At 32.4% G+C, this 18,405-nt stretch overlaps 1 protein-coding gene across 5 annotated transcripts in view; it reads left to right on the forward strand.

Moving 5' to 3' along the window:
• LOC149417370 (uncharacterized) overlaps positions 1-18,405 on the forward strand; it is a 28,435-nt gene that overhangs the window by 3,589 nt on the left and 6,441 nt on the right. For 2 of the 5 annotated variants that reach the window (XM_089640251.1, XM_089640250.1), the window contains exons 1-3: positions 3,090-3,344; positions 7,765-8,036; positions 17,156-17,407. In XM_089640251.1, coding sequence (XP_089496377.1) covers positions 7,916-8,036; positions 17,156-17,397 — 363 coding nt within the window. In that variant the 5' untranslated portion in view covers positions 3,090-3,344; positions 7,765-7,915 and the 3' untranslated portion in view covers positions 17,398-17,407. Of the gene's footprint in view, positions 1-3,089; positions 3,345-6,213; positions 6,276-7,764; positions 8,037-17,155; positions 17,408-18,405 lie in introns of those variants that run through there. The other 3 variants (XM_089640252.1, XM_089640254.1, XM_089640253.1) reach the window with 2 other exon arrangements.

Below are 18,405 nucleotides of genomic sequence, written 5' to 3' on the forward strand. Positions count from 1 at the left end.
GTCGGAAGCCGCTTGCAGTTGAATAAATATGTTTGGCGTGAAAATTATTAGAGCAAACGCGGTTTCCTGCTGATGGTACCCAGTTATTGTCACATAATTGAATGCGGATGCTTCTAACCATTTCTCCATTTTTTTCCGGTTTATGTGGAAACCTAAGCGAAAATACACAAAAAATAAATTAAGTTATTAAATGACGCAATTTTATTTCTATCAATTCTTCTGCAAAAAATCGAAAAGGCGAAGCCCGAAAGGCAATGACGACTTAATACAACCCTGATTAGCAAAATGCACGGACCAAATAAATCACACATACACATGAGTTGTCGCGCCTCTCAATGCGTGTCAACGCTAGACGACTAATACATCCATAAGTATCACGCGTTGGTTGCGTGATTTTCGTATGCTCACCATGTGATAATAATTAACTTGAATCACCCTATTGGTCGAATCACTTGGAGGTGTGTTATGCATGTGACGTCACAAATTTGCCGGAAATAAATCTAATCTCGTTGAATTTTTCACATTTGTTAATACGCTGCCCTCAATCGATCTGTAAGGTACTGATATATTTTTGTATTCAGATAGCTGATTACATTTTCTAAAATAAAGTCCGTGATATGTACAATCTAAAATATTTGGAACTGGGTTATTTTTGTGATTGAAAAAATGAACTTGCCCAGCATAGCTGACAAGCAAAATAGCTTAACTCTAGACCAACAAAAGGTAAAACGCAATGCACAGTTGCAATTTCGCATTGCGACACAATGCGTGCGCCTTTTCATAAATGTGCACGTGAACCAAAACAAAATTGAGTTGGTGTTATTTTTCACTGGTTACACCTAGTCTAGTTGTATTTAGTCTATGTTACTGCTACATTCCAGTAACCAAATCAACAAATAATTTTCAATATGACCAAATTAAATATTCTAATCAAACTACCTTTCGACATAACAAATCTATAATTTCCAATTCAACTACCTTTCAACATTACAAATCTATGAAATATTATGTTCCAGAAAAAACGATAACATAAAAATATACCTTTAAAATTTATTTTTTTCAAATGAATGTCAAATATTGTTGTTTACCTTGGTTACTGGGGTCCTCAAATAATATATTTTTTTAAATCCTATTTATTTACCTAAATATCCTATGGCTTACTGGCAGTTTATTTATTGCGTTATCTGATATACTCTTCTTTAAATATTTATATGTTTTGGGATCAAAGCTAATTCTTTTCTATATGATATTACAAAAAATAATCAGAGAGCAAATGCAAAGCAAAATTACTAATGTCTATTATTACTATTAAACGTTATATTCACTCGTTCCCCGGTCCGGAGACTTCGTATCTTTAGAAATAAATTCAGTTCCGTTGATATTTTTATTTAGGCCTTACGAAGTTTATTTTTACCAAATACCCTACTTTATCTTTTAATGTTGGTTTGTGTTTTTTGCTGCAGGCAGGTAGCAATACTTTTTTCTCTTCTCTTCTCTTTGTATTTTTTGTAACTATACGATGAGTATTACGTTGATTCATTTTGTTCTCATCTTATTTTTTACTAGCTGTACCCCGCTACGCGTTGCAGTGGCACAGTCTATACGTGCAGATCAATGACTAAAGAAAATTCCCTACTCTATTCAATTGTGAAGATAGAGAAACAATAGCGCGTGTTGCTTTACGTCCAACAGATGGCACCCTTTTTCAAAAAGCATGTTTTTTACCTGTCACAGGTGACAGGTAAAAATTTCAAAGCAATCGGTGAAAAACTTTCAGACATTTAAGATTTTAAATAAACGAAAATTTACATTTTTACTAATATGGATATTGTATTGTTTGCTATAATTCCATTTTGGATAAATTGAATTGCATAACCCATTCTTGTAGTTGGAAATTAAACTATTATTATTATTATCTTAATATTACTGCACTAATGTAATTTATTAAGACTTGTTTTATGTAAAAGCCCCAAGGGTGTAAATAAATAAATAAATAAACATATATTAATGGGTAAATTTGAAAACTTCATACGAGATCAATTTAATGAATTACGGATTTTTTTCAAAGATCTGACGACACTTTATTAAAAAATAAAGAAAGATAAATACTCCCGGGTTACCTAACCAATATCAATATTTGAATTACTCCGAATGTGCCATCATTATACCTATATGGAAAAAGTGCAATGATAGAGGACTTGGATAGGTTCACAACATAATGTATTATTAATGAACACCTAATCGATGTAAGCGTACCACAGGGATTTATTCTGTCACCCACACTGTTTTCGTTGTACACAATTATATTACTTACTTCGTGGATAACAGCGCAGCAGAATATGAATAATTTTAAGAGATTCTTAATAATTTAGCAATATTTTATAACTGTAAGTTTTCTCCGTGTAAACATCTCGAAAACTCTCAGGCCAACAAAACTCTTACTCCCGGTATATCGGTTGATTTAAAGCTAGCTTTGGTCGGAATGTCGAACTTAACGCGGCTTGGAACATTATCCGTATATAGGTCGGAAGCCTAGATATTAGTCTTCTGATGAGGACTACGTTATAATAATATGATTCAAATTTATTCAAGCAACCAAATCAATGCAAGCGTACCACAGGGATTCATTCTGTCACCCACACTGTTTTCGTTGTATACCATTAGGTATATTATTTACTTTGTGGATAACGCGCAGCAGAATACGAATAATTTGAAGAGATTCATAATAATTTTGCAATATTTTATAACTGTAAATTTTCTCCGTGTGAACATCTGGAAAACTCTCAGGCCAACAAATCTCATACTCCCGGTATATCGGTTGATTTAAAGCTAGGCTTGGTCAGAATGTCTAGCTTAGCGCGGCTTGGAACATAATCCGTGTATAGGTCGGAAGCCTAGTAATATTACAAATTAAATTTGATCGTAAGTGACTGATATAGCGGGCGATAGCACCTCTCAATCGGGTGACTAATGATAATATTATGAACAACGCGAGATGAGACATCAATCGAACAATGCTATGATTTTGCTAGCCCACGCGATATGACTGTTTGAGCTACGAGCTATAAGAAAACGCAAAGTATCAATGCTGCACAATTTATTTAGACTTTTAATTATTTCGTAGTTATACGAAATACATTCGAACATACTTACCTACATACACACCTTAGAAATGAAGCACTTAGCGTGACTATCATGAAACACAAGATCCATGACGACGGTGACTATTCTGTCTACCTACACGAGGAAGCACCAGTCATATATTGCGCAGAATATACTGGAATTTGAACAGTTTGTGGGCATACTCTCATAGAGTACAGTAAAGAATCGCATCGCTTGAAAACGTGAGTTTATTTTAGTACCACATTCATAAAATGTACAAATGTAGATATATTCTGTTGATATTGAAGTAATTGACATGTAGGTAGGTTCCTACACAATCACTAATAGTTGAATTGCTTTTGGTTTTTGCATTATGTAATTATGTATCGCACAGCGCGCAGAACTCTATCACAACAGTAGTGTTGTGCTGGCATACAGGATGACAGAATACCATAGATACCTACCTATTATCGTAGTGTAGATGTAGTGTTATGATAAGTAGATATATATATTATATATTGTATGAGTCGATGTCTATTTTAGTATGTACCGCCCGCGATACGTTCCGGTACTACAAAGCTTGACTAGAGTGCTATTTTATGTTCTATATTTTATAATGAACATCTGATCTAAACATTGTAAAAGTTCCTGGAAATAAATGACATCGATTGACCCCTAGACCTAGACAATAAAATATGGTGTGAATTGGCTGAGAGATTCTTTATGTTCATCGATTTTAAAATCTGTCTATTTATTAATCTATTTATTTATATTTAAAAAACAGAGTCTGTGACCTGTGACAGATGGGCGGCGTGAATTTGATTTTTATACAAATCTACAGTTTTATTCTGATAATGATAAAATTTTGCATAGGTGACCTTCAAAACAACGGGAAGGTCACTGTCTAGGTCTGATTTCGAAAAAAACTCGATGTAAAGCCCGGCCAAGGCCGGGGACTTCAGCTAGTTTCAAATAAGTATTATTAATAATTATTTATTTGTATAATCTCCTACCAGTTTTTAATCACGTTATTACGAAAACAAAATTACGTCATTGGTAAAGTCATTAGAAAAATGAAATCTCCTTTTCATAAATAATATGACCTTTTGAATCGGTCTGCAGATCGACTTCACTACAAGGAATGTAGGAATAGGTAGGTACCTACCTTCCCACCACAGTAATTAGAAGTCCGCAATCAATATCGAATAGTTATTGAGAGAATATTACAGCTCAATGCTGTGACAACGCATTGTCGTCACGGATTCAACATTTAGTTCCATTGCGGAACAAATTCTTTGCCATTTTTCTTAGAACGTAGATAAAAATATTTTTAAAACAATAGAATTGATTAAAATATTTAGGTAATTATTCTTGTTTAGAAATTAGAGGTATAAATGTGGTAACAATATGTTATATTTTACATTTTAGTAAAATAATCATCGTTTACATACACGGTATCCGGAAATTCGTACTACAATCGGGAAACACATAATCACATACGCATAGACAACGCACAGAGAACCGTTTCAAAAAAACGTTTCAAATATTTCGATTATTTTTTACATTTTTTTATCAACTTAGAGTGTTAAAAAAACTTTTATTCTACGTTTTGGCGCATTTTAAAAGATACTATATTAACCCCCTGGCGACAGTGCGACCGATTTCGGACTCAATTTCCTCAAAACGAATACTCAAATAAAAATATTAGCCAAAAGTTAATATCTGAATAATGTTAGTTTATATTTATTTCGAAAAGTTTACAAAATACAACCCTGTTCTTATTAAAAACTGATTCACCTACTACAATTACTAAATAAAACACCCTATACTACAATGCATTGATCACTATACTCAAATAAAAACAAATCACACATCTCTATATAAAACTGCATTTCAAAAAACAAAAAATGCTTACTCAAAATGAGGGGAAAATATTACAGTATGTTTTCCAGATCAAAAACAACAACAAAACTGTCAAAAAGTGGTGTGGTTTTATGAGCGTTTACGAATGTAGGTACATAGAATGAAAAAACCGCTACACACGCCACGAACGTCGTATTCTTGGAGGAATATGTGTATATTTCCTCCAAGGTTGTATTAAAGTTATAGTGTGTCCTAATAATATATGTATACAATAATATTTATACCTATCTATGTTTTTCAATCCTTCCAAGAAGTACGTAAGTGTACGTCCATATTGCAAACAGGTATGTTCATTTTAAACCAATACAAAACGATTTCGCTGACAAAACGCAGCTCGTGCAGCGTGACTTGTTTGTTTCAAAACTCTTCGATTTCTTTCAATGGCAAAAAAAATTGTTGGAATGCTATTAATTTGTGGATAAATTGTTTTTTGTTGTTCTTGTTAAAATCGGACTAACGCGTTGTCTGTTTCAGTCAGTGCGACCAGTCGAGTGGATTCTCAACATTACTCGTTAGTCGTATTTGGTGGTTTATTATTATTATGATTGCCTGGTTCATTGAATAAATTATACTTGGTACTATAATATACCTACACGGTGTCCGGAAATTCGTAATACAAGCGGGAAAATGGTGAATCTACGTCACATACGGAGAACCCAAAAAGAAATAAAAATTTTCGATTGGATCATTTAGATTTTTTTAAAACTTTTTTCTCTATTTTTCCCAACTAAGGGGTTAAACTAACGCCAGGAACCAGGTCAAGTCAATTCTAGTACCTACTTACCTATGGATATTTTTTTAATTATATTTCAATACATTTAAAAATACGTTAGTAAATATATTTTTTTATAATTTTATAATTATTAGGCATCCATTTCAGTAGAAAATGAACACTACTTCCACAAGTTTTCCCATAAAAAGCGAGTTTATCTTTTATTGAAAAGTAAATTTTTAGTTATGGTGTTAGGTTAAGTTATTTTTGTTAAATCCCTATCCCACATGCATCTAGGTGAAAAAGTAGACAGTTAATAAACTAATTACCTAGTACTTACCTATATTTTACAAAGCACTTGAAGTGCAACTGTACCAACTATTGACGTTATCATCAATACTATCTCCTGTCGTCTTATCTAATCTACAGTTGATAACATTGATTGATACGCAGAAGGTATCAGTTTTAAGAAACACAATATTAGTGCGCTATTAGGTAAATATTGTTGTTAACGTTGGTACAAATACTTGCAGTTACGGTAATGTAATAAGTTATTATTTATTAAAATATAATTACTTTTCTTATTTTACCATTATATTAAATATAATTTATTTGCTATGTTTGCTAGGGCTGGTTCGAGCGTTTACAAAAATACAAATGGTAAATAAATACTGTTTGAATACTATCTTAATATAACAGTTACGCTTAAGATATTATGCATTTCTGGTATTAGTAGGTAGGTATCTAGATCCTGAGAAAAACTCAAACAATAGTTTACTGAAATAATTTCATTTATTTATTTATTAATCTTTGGGAAATCAACAGTCGAACATTATCATTTTTTAATATTAGCTATACCAAAAATAGAACAAATTACAGATTTCCATTTGTGTTGAAATGAATAGAATTACATAAAATAAAAATATATTATAATACAATAAGGACGGGTTGTTTCGGAGAATTTGAACAATTCATCAAATTTCAACGTTCATTTTCGGGTTCTGTGAAAGTCCTATTCAAGTTCTGTTTTTATATCATTATAGGCCAGATGCTTGACAGAACTGAAATAAAAACAGAACTTGAATAGGACTTTCACAGAACCCGAAAATGAACGTTGAAATTTGATGAATTGTTCAAATTCTCCGAAACAACCCGTCCTAAGAAGAGAGAATGTACACATATTAAATTAAATTCCCCAACTCAAACACGAGAAATACTTTCTCAATTGAGTTGGGTAGTTTGATTAAAAAAATATCATTTTTAATTATCAATCAGCCTCAAAATATCTACATTTGTAAATTATTGCAATGTGTTTGTATATTTAATAAAAATATATATGTATAAACAACAACTGAAGAGGTAGGCACTCATGACATGTCAGAAAAACACTATTTTGTGATCTTTTTTATGTTTATCCAGCTTGCGATTATATAAAAAACGACAACAAAACTCAACTATGATGATAATAATTCAGAATTAAAAAATTATCAGTTACAAACATATAGTCCTAAAATAAATTAAATTATAAATATAAATAACAAAAATTTACTCAAAATATTCTTATCGCAGAGTATCATATAGTTCGATGTTATTGTAATTATTACATAGGCTTTTCAAGCAAAAGTTTTTCAATATTTTGTTTTATAATGATCTACTATGAACACACAAGGACAGAAGGGAGTAAATAATGTTATAAATGACTTAAATAAGTCTAATAAAAGTTGAAATTTAAATGTTTGCCACACTCAATTATGATATTTGCAATTACCCACAAAACAAATTGTAACAAAATAAAATAATTTTAAATAAAAAAATTGTTAATGTCAACCGTAGTTTTGTTGGCTAGATATTCATTGTCTTGGTCATCCACGATCCACGATGACCACATATTGGGTGCTGGAACGTGACGAATTCTCGGGATGTATTGTTGAAGCCTCAAGTCCATTCAAACACTTCCTTCGATTAATTTTGTCTATGTTAATGGTCACTTTAATAACTGTAATCTACGTTCTTATATTTTATTTTAGGAGTCAAACAGCTAACGTGCAGAACTAAATCCAGCAACTCCAGAAGATTTCGGACTGAATAAAATAAATTCCTTGGTTATAGGACAGCTAACCGATTTGTTGACAATAGTAGTTTTCTATTAGCAGTGCAGTGTGTGAAGTGTTTATAGTGATGTCCAAGGACACTTTATTGATTGTGAGTTTAGTGACTTGCGTTTGTTTTTCTCTCGCGATGAAACCAATTCCAGTAGATCCAAACAACACCAGAGGGTACCGATACATCATGGGAATGGGTGAGTTTGTTATAATAACTACCTATATAACATGAAAACATTTTTTTTATCATACCTCAATCATAATCCCAACGACTTAAGGCCAAGCTTAATGCTAAATCACCATTTTAGATTTATAATGAATTGGTTTACATTATGGTTTTCCTAGCATTACCGTTGAGTAGAATACAAATAAAATTAAAAAATAATCAATAAAAAATATAAATGTAAACTACTAAAACAAAAATTTATTTCAATAGAAATTTAAACGCGTAAACGAAACAACTTTTTAAAAACATAGTATTATAACTAAGATTATCTGTGACAGTTTCCCTTGATTAACAATTTTGCTTTCTTATAAAATCATTTACAAAATAAATAAAAAACACTTTTGCGCTAGAAATCGAGCGTTTCTAGACTCCGTTTGCCAAGCCACATATATTCGTGACTATACAAGGCATACCGAATGCGTTTGTATAATTATATAAGAGGAAGCTGCAAGCCAAAAATGTGTATATTCTTGGTATACCTTATATCATAGGTAATAGGCATTGATCTATATTAGTCTATGGTAATAGGCATTAAAATTGCTTGACATACGGTGTCTAGAAACGTTCGATTTCAAGCAAAAAACTGGTTTTTACTTATTTTGTAAATAATTTTATAAGAAAGCAAAAAATTTAATCAAGTGAAACTGTCACAGATAATCTTAGCTATAATACTGTTTTTTTTTAAAGTTGTTTCCTTTATGCGTTCTTCCCTTTTTATTGAATAAATATTTTTTGTAGTAGTTAAGTTTTGTAGAGTAATTTATTTATTTATTTGTATTCTACTCAAGCGAAGCGATAGGAAAACCTTCAATTTAACTAAAGCATATTTTTGTTTTCATAATGTACACCAATTCGTTATAAAGATTAATCAAAATAGTCATTTGGCATTAAACTTCGACTTAACTCTTGGTGTGCCGCCGCAAAATTTTCAATTGCGCGAAATGATTTTATTTTTTACAACTTGGTACTTGTTTTTTGCATAATTATGTTATTGTAAATTGTACCGTCTACCAGTGTTTATATATTTATTTTTAAAAATGTTATGTTATCTACTATACGTAATTTTCTCTGAATTGTTAGTTACATTTAAAAAAATATTTTTAAACGTATCCATATGGATACGCTGGCATAATAATATATTTTTAATTAATGACTATTTAAATACAAATAACAGTATTTTATTTACAGTCCTCCTCACTAGGGATTCATGTTCCGAGGCGGACTGTAGGTTGTTATGTTGGTGCTAGATCATGATTTCCTCACCATCATTTTTGTTGATTTTATCATCATCTTCATTTTTTAATTGAAATCATAAACCAAAGATACAAATTAATAATTAACGTTACAGAACATTCTTAATTAACTAATTAAATTCTTCAGTTAGTATAGAAATACATATTTTCGGACCTTATTGAGGAGCTAGTCTATTTACTTATACTTAAAAATAATAAAGATATAATATAATTGCTTAAAAATATTAGGTATAGTTCCAAAAATCCAATATAATTAATTAATTAGAAATATTAAATATTATGTTAGAAATATTGGACAGTAAATGAATAAGAGAAAATAGCATCAGAATATTATCTTTTCTTTCACATGTACCCCATCACTTTGTGGATATTGTTTCACATTGCTTTCACACAAACCATGTATTGAATTCCGTAAGTCTAAACTTAAACTTTAGGGTTATTATACATAATTAGAATAAAATAACTTCGTTTTTAATATATTAATGTATCAATGGTATTAATAACAAAGTTATTTTATTCTAATTATTGTAGAATATAATCTGTAAATCATCGGTAAAATAATTGTCTATTGGTTTTGGATACAAATGTAAAATTAGTTTCATTTAAATTTGGAATAGCTTTTTTTACTTTTTATTACATCATGTTTGTTGATTTGCTTGCCTGTGTTTGTTGATTTCCACGTGTCCATGTTGTTGACTGTAGATTGTGTTCATATTCATGTTAACTTCTGATTTAGATTAGATACGTTGTTTAAGTTCCACTATTCCTTCCACTTCAAATAAATCGCTTTTATAATATTACGTAGGTAGGTACCTATATAATAATGATGTTCCTTGGGCTAATGTGTCCAATAAGCACAGTGCCCGGGGTTTACGAACTGTTTAAAAATTTGCAAATTTCACACGAAAAAATAATTTCAACTTTTGCTAACGTATTTATTTTTATAAAGAAAAAATTTATGCATATAATATTTTTTAAAATGATTATGAAAATAACAATAATATTTCGGACAGAGATCTCTACAGATAAAAAACTTAATTTGTCAGTGCTGTTATCCTGTAACTTTTGAAGGATTTCCTATAAAATCCATTCCAAATTTTTGAAAGTTTATCGAATACGACATTTTAACTTTGTTAAAATGTCGTATTCGATAAACTTTCATTTGCCATTAATGTAATTAAATGCATGTATTGATGTATAATAAATAATGAGAACATTAGTTAAAAATATGGCGAATACACTGAAAATTTGTATTGTTACAAACCTTGTCCCACTTTTCTGTATATTTACCAATAATATGTTTTTTGTAACTAGGCATGTAATGCATTTTTTATTGGAAATCAGTTGTTACAAAAATAGGATGACATTTCATAGTTCCATGCGTTGGACGGGCACCACTGCAACTATCAAGAAAAGTCTTATTATTGGGGAATATAATATTATATGATTCTAGCCCAAAGATAATAGAATATACTCTAGCCCCTCCCCTAGTGTGGAATACCCTAGGACAACATTACTTTATGTCAAGAGTCAGAATAATAGAAGAGTATGTATGAGATGATGTATGAATGTGAATGAGTCAAGAAGTGTGTGCCGAGACCGAGTTGTTTGGCGGTCCTACTTGGCCTACCCCTTATTGAATTAATAAAGTAGTGTTGTATAAAAATATATACCTAAACATATATCTTGAGGAATATACATCGGAGATACTTTATCTCGAGAACCTGCCGTGTTCTTTCTGTAACTATCCATATTCGCAGACGTCAAGCTTTTTTTTTTTTTTTTTTTTTTTAACAAAATTTTTGATACATATACAATTCAGGTACATACATAGTAATATAGAATGAAAGAGTAACAAAAAAATCCCACAAAGGCGAAGCCTGAGCGTGGGTATTATAGTGTAAGGATAAAACAGTGGTGTTTAAAATATAGTTTTTTTTAAACTTGTTAAATGTATCTATAGAGATCAATGTGATTGGTTTTTTTTTTTAGAGAAGTTTCTATTTTTTCTTTTTTTTTTTTTTAAATTTACAAACATATACACACACACACACACACACACACACACACACACACACACACATACACACACAGATACACGCACACACAGACACACGCACACACAGACACACGCACACACAGACACACGCACACACACTCACGCACACACACACACACCCACACACACACATAAAACATAGATGCATGTATATATTTCTTTGATTTAAAGAAATTAATCTTTAATTTACAGAGAGACATGTGGTAGTTTAGTTATTTAGAAACAGATGGCTTAAATTATAGAAAAAAGTTACTCGCTTCGAAATTATTTCTTATCCAACTTTTAACATTTTTCTTATATAAGTTCAGGTTTTGAGACATGTTGATGGAATTGGGTAAAGAATTGAACAATTTTGGGGCAATATAGTTGATGTGCCTTTGGCCCAGCCTAGTTTTGCAGTGAGGGACTGTGAACACGCATGTGGTATGTCTCTGGCTCGAGCGATTTGTGTTTTTGGTGAAATTGATAGGACGCGTAAATATAAATTTGAGACATTGAATACAATAGATCCGTCTTAGTTCCATGATTTCTGTTTCTTGAAATAACTGGTTGGTGGGATATGTCTTGGTCCTTTGGTACGTTATTTTAATGATGGATTTCTGAGCGATTTCTAAGGGTTTTACGTGATTATTGTAAGTTCCTCCCCAGGCAATTATTCCATAGGAAATAGATGAAAGCACTAACGCGTCATAAACAAGTTTCATGGTTCTTATATTGACAATGTTGCTCATTCGTTTGAAAATGTAACTTAGGTATCTCAGTTTATTGACCGTCTTTTCTATATGGTAAGTCCATTTGAGTTGGCAGTCTATAGTAACTCCTAAATACTTGATATATTGTCCGAATTTCACGTCTTCGCAGTTTAAGCATGTCGCAAAGTTACAATTAGGGTTGTGGAACTTCAGATTAAGATTATTTTTAGGGGATGACTTTTGGGAATTGTAAAAGGGAATAAAGATAGTTTTATTCAAATTTAGACTGAGGAGATTTCTATCAAGCCAATCTTTGACTGTTGCAATACATTTGTTGGCTTTCCTGGTTGTTTCTTCCCACGTTTTACCTTGTACTGTTATTGCAGTATCATCGGCAAAAGAGAGAATTTTACCTGGTATTGCAATATTGCATAGGTCATTGATGTAGATTAGAAAGAGTAGTGGCCCTAAGACAGTTCCTTGAGGAATACCATGTTTTGTCAAGTCATAGGTACTTAAGCTTGTTCCTATTTTTGTGCGTTGTTGGCGATTCAATATATAGCTTTTTAATAACATGAAACTTTTGTTTTTAATACCGACTTTAGAGATTTTTTTTAATAAAATTCTGTGGTTGACTGTGTCAAACGCTTTCTTTAAATCCAAGAAAATGGTTAGCGTTTTAGTGTTAGAGTCAAGGTTAGAGTATATGCTTTTGGTTAAGCTAAAGATAGCGTCATCGGTGCACAGTTTGGTTCTAAAGCCGTATTGATTAGCTGAGAGGATATCATTAGATTCTAGAAAGTTCATAATTTGTCGTTTTAAACACTTTTCGAAGATTTTGGATAATTGAGAAGTTAAAGTTATAGGTCTGTAGTTGTCTGTTTTGAATTGAGATCCGGATTTATGTATTGGAATGATGTGAGAGAGTTTGAAGTCATTGGGGTAAATGCTATGCCTGATGCAGTTGTTGAAAATATGATGTATTGGAATGATTATATGCTTTTTAATTGATTTAATTGTGGTATTGCTAATGTTATCTGGGCCATTTGCAGACTTCTCTTTAAGGTTGTCAATTTGTTTTGAGATTTCAAGTTCTGTTATTTCGTTGAATGTAGATAGTTCATATGTAGTGACATTAGAATCTGAAAGGCCGGGAGGAATTTGATTCGAGTGAATGCTAAGACTGGGATTATCATCTATGAGGGTTGAGGCGATGTTTGTAAAGAAGTGATTGAAATTGTTTGCAATGCTCTCAGCGTCTTCGATGGTTGTGTTATTGTCAGTAATGATTTTTTGAGGAATTTTATGAACTTTTTGGTTCCTGTTTGAGATTTCGTTTATGACGTGCCATGTTTTTTTGGAGTCGTTATGAGCATTATGTAGTTGTGTAGAGTAGTATTGTTGTTTTTGTTTTTTTATGATTGAGTTTAGGTAGTTTCTAAATAAAATGTATTCGTTCCGTTTGGTGTGGTTCTGTGCTTCGTTTTTGGATGTGCAATATTTTTCGTGATTTTTATAGATCTTAAAAAGTTTGTTTCTGTGTTGTATTGAGATTATTAGTCCGCGCGTAATCCACGGTTTTATGTGTTTGTGCTTACTTTTTGGCGGTGCTATTGTTTCTTGACTTTTTTTAATATAATTTTGAAGTATTTCATAGAAGGTATTTAAAGCCAAATTTGGGTTGTCATTAGATAGGACAGCGATCCACGATTCTTCGTTCAGTAAGTTATTTAAAGTTGAATAGTTGATTTTAATCATTGCTTTGTTTTTCGGTTCAACAGAGATGGATAAATTTGGTGTATGATGGCCGTAAAAGGTGGGATAGTGGTCAGTTATGTCGATTTTTAATGTAGCGGATTTATGTTGGAAATTTTTGTGTGTTTTTAGAAATATATGGTCAAGACATGTATCGTTTGGATGATTAGGTCTGGTAGTGTTGTTTATATATGATAGGTATCCTGTGGAGTATAGAACATTTAGATATTCGTTTGCGGTCGGATTTAATACAGCGTTTTGTATATTTATGTTAATATCACCCATAAAAAATGCAAAATCGAATTGATTAGAGCTGTTATTGTTGATAAAAGTTTTGATTTCTTGTGTAAACAAAATTGGGGATAAAGAAGGGGAGCGGTATGCTGTTAAAATTGAGTATTTTTTTCCTTTGGAGGAGAAGGTTGCATGGACGGCATTTGCATATTTGAAATGAGTGTTGTCTATGCTAATGTTGGATATGGTGTGTATATTGTAAAATATGGTTATGCCATCGTGAGAGGTGTGTCTAGACGGAATTGAAAAAGTAGTGTAGTTTGGTAAGTTGAAAGGGGTACATTCACGCATTTGTGTTTCAGTGAGTGCAATAAAATCAATTTGGAAGGTTAACGAATTTAAAAGGATACAGAAATCATCAAAAAATTTTCGAATGCTTCTGATGTTCATGTTTAGTATGTTGAAAGATGTGTCGTAGAAAAGTGTGTTTAAATCTTCAACATTGTCACATTCAAGAGTTTCAGGGATGCTGTTTTCTTCTGAAGGGGCCATTTTTAGTTGAGTCCGGAGGTCATCTTTGAAGGTACAGGAGGGAGTCCAGGTTATTGAAGGGGTATGTCGCTCGCGTCTCTGATGTATATAATTGGAGTATCCTTATTTTTGCGGAGAAGGACGTTCCCGTTCTTCGTCCACGCGTATTGGTAACCCATCGCCTTTGTTGCTCTCGCTAGCCAGAGTAATTGCTTGTTTTGTGGCGTCAGCTTTTCATTTATGTAGATAGGGTTTATCGAGGTGGAGTGATTTATATCTTTGGCGGAGAAATATCCCGCTTTCTTTTTTTGGGAAAGGATCCTGTCTTTCAATTCTTTTGTAGCCATCTTTATTGTTATACATTTCTTTAGTGAGTTGGTGTAAATGTTTATTATGGAATTATTATTTAGTAAATCTTCACACCCTATTTTTTTAAAGATGCATTCAATAGGTAATTTAGGATTTTCTTCTTTTTTAGTTTCGATTCCGTTGATTTCGAGCGATGTTTCAAGGCAGTTTTGTAGAGATTGATTTACAACAGATTTTAAATTTTTGTTTTCTTTTTCCACTTCCTTAATTTTTTTGTGTAGTTTATTTCTCTCTACTTCATAGTCATCGATTTTTAGTGAAAGAAAGTCAATGGTCTTGGTGAGTTCGCACAGCTGGTTCTTGAGGTTTTTTACATCTTTTAATTCAGCAGAGAATTTTTTTTCTATAATTTCCGACATATCTTTGTTTAAGCTATCGATGTTTTTTTGGTTTTCAATGTTTTGAATAGCTATTTGAGACATTATGTCTTTTTTCATTACGTCCATTTTTTTTTCTAGGAACTGTATGATTTTATCTTCGCTATCCAGAATGGTTGTCTTGCCTCTGGTGCTGCTCATTGTGTATTTTTTAGAATAAATTTATTGTTTAATTAGATGTTCTATATTTTTTTGTTTAAAGGGTTTCAAAAATATCACACGTTACAATGCAGATTAAAATTAAATTTAAAAGAACAAAAAAAAAAAAAAAAATGCGGTTGAAAAAAAAGCAGCAAAGTTTTTTTTTTTTTTTTTGGAAACTGTGGGGTTTGAACTGACTTCCCGTATTCCACGGAGAGAATTGGCGAAACGTTTATACCACCAGGCTACTGACCGCCTGTGACGTATCGATAAATAATTATAATATTAATTGTGAGGGCACAGGTCCGTTTGTATTTGTTGTAATAAAAGGTTTTGATTGAGTTTGCAAGGCGGTCACTGTCACTTCAAATTGTCACTTTAATCACTTAAAATTGTAATGACTAGGCCGTTTAGACTAAACTAAATTGGATGAATCACTTCACTGGTTTTTCAGGTAAACACCAACCGTCGGTTGTTTGATTTTGGTGAGATTTTAACTATGAATTTGAGCGATTTTTGTGGAGCGATTATTTGACGTGCGCACTGTTTTAAATGGTGTCGTATTTATGTCGTATTAATGGCAAACATTCGCACCATTCTAATGTTCTTACTGTAACTATTCATGTTCACAAACAAATTTAATGACTCACATTTGCATTCACTAAGAATAAACCATTTTCATGTTCTTACTGCGATTATTCATGTTCACAGAAGTCACGTTTAATGAGACACAATAGCACTCTTACTGTAATTATTCATGTTTATGGAAGTCAAATTGAACGAAACACATTATCACTCATATTAAGAATAAACCATTCTCATTTTCTAAGGGAAACTATTCATGTTCACAAAAGTCAAGCTTGAGAAGACACATTCGCAGTCATACTAAGCAAAATCCATTCTCATGTTCTTACTGTGATCATTAATGTTCACGGATATCCAGCTTTATGTTACAAATTCGCACTCATGCTTAGGAAAAATCATGTATCATGTTCTTATTGTAATTATTTAATTTATTTTAGGAAAATTAACAGTTACTTGGTTGGTTTATACATGTGCAATTTACTTAACTGAGAAACCAATTATAGATTCCTCATTATACTTACACATTATGTATAAAACAATTAAGCAGTATATTATTGTATATGTTCTATCGTACCAATAAAGTATCTACAGCTACATCCTACACAGTTTCTGTGTTTTTAGATAATTATTGAAATTGTAACGGGTTTCATTCCATTTTAAGTACAATTTGGCGTATATTTCAATTTTGTACATCTCAGGCATTTTTGGTATGGCCGATGAGTATTCCCCTTTTATGTGGAATGCCTACGTGTCTCATCTCTGAAGCATGGTGCCCCACCTCTGAGGCGTTATGCCCCACCGGTGAGGCGTACACCCCACCATGGGAAACATTGTACATTGTCTGCGTAGAACTTGTTCTCTTCCTACCTGCAGGAAAAACCTCCCAATGGTTCTGTTCCTAGGAAGAGGTACATACATTGACTTAGTTGCTGAATAGAATCGCTTCTGATATTTTATATAGATGTCAGCGAGGAGAGATTCGAATATTTTGAAATAATCTTTGCTCCTTGGTGCGATATTCACCGCTGCCTCCAAATATATTAATTCCTTGTGTGTTTCTGATTTACTTAAATAAAATTGATGTGACATTGCAGCCGTGGAGGAGTGCCCCGAGGGCACGCACTCGTTCACCAGCTCGGGGCAGCGGCCCACGTGGAGTCAGCGCACGTGCGCCAGCCCGGAGCCCTATGACATGGGCCCCATCTGCGACATGTCCCGCTGCGACTGCGACGAGCCCACCGTGCTAGACGAGACCACGGACAAGTGCGTCATGCTCGAGGACTGCCCTGAACCCGCGCCCTCTGCCGACACCGCCAGGTGTCAGAGAAGCTTTTAAATCTTGGCAGGTGAGAGTTACCCAAACTCCTCCACTGCCCGATCTTTCTTATCAACATTTCAAAATACATAGGTTGTTAAGCAAATTTAATTTTCCTAGTTGACCGGCTTTCCTAATTAAAAATAATAAAATCTTTATTTTTTCAAAAACAAAGAATAATCATAATCAGGTTTCTCGGGTTTTTTCCAAGCAATAACATATTGCTTGGATAAAACCCGAGAAACCTGATTACATAATAATAATCATAATCAGGTTTCTCGGGTTTTATCCAAGCAATAACAAACTAAAATAATATATTATTGAAGTAAAAATACCCATAAAAAACATTTTGTAAACAAAAAAATAATATCCAATATTTTTCAGATATAATCAACCAATATTAATGATGAATTAATAAAAGTATTGTATATTAAGAAATAAGAAATCCGCACTGAGATAAGTTGGTAATTATTATTTTATCGGGTCAACGTTTTAGGGTCACAAAGGTCAACGATATTATTATGTTTTTCGATGGTGAAATTATTTATTACTCACTAATTTTATAAACAGCTTCAATAATTATGTATATCGTAATATCTATTGCCTACGAATTATTCATGCACATCTACATACACTTTTAGCTCACAATATTCAACATTCTAAATACTGGGGTTACTAATGTAGCCCGTCGTCCGTAGAGTGACGTCGCCCCTCGTCTAAACTAGTATAAGCCTAGGTAGGTGATCACTGTAATCAATAATATCCAGATGGCGATGTGTTGGGACTGTTAGGTATTATCAGCGCCTTGGCAAATCGTTATCGTTGTACTGTTACTCACCTTTTTGTCGAGAAAAGTCAAAAGAGCACGACTTACATTACGAGACTTCTCAGGATGCGTGAGATAAGCATAGCAGTATGATACATCATTGGGGAAAAGCAGAAACTATTTTCGGTTAGTGGGGCGAGGATTTCAACTCCTTGATTAATGAAAGGATGACTTTAAAAAACAAACGAAAGAATAAAAATAAT

The sequence above is a fragment of the Hesperophylax consimilis genome, chromosome 15, assembly GCF_061612785.1.
Source record: "Hesperophylax consimilis isolate HC1 chromosome 15, BYU_Hcon_1.0, whole genome shotgun sequence".
Classification (NCBI taxonomy): Eukaryota; Metazoa; Arthropoda; class Insecta; order Trichoptera; family Limnephilidae; genus Hesperophylax; species Hesperophylax consimilis.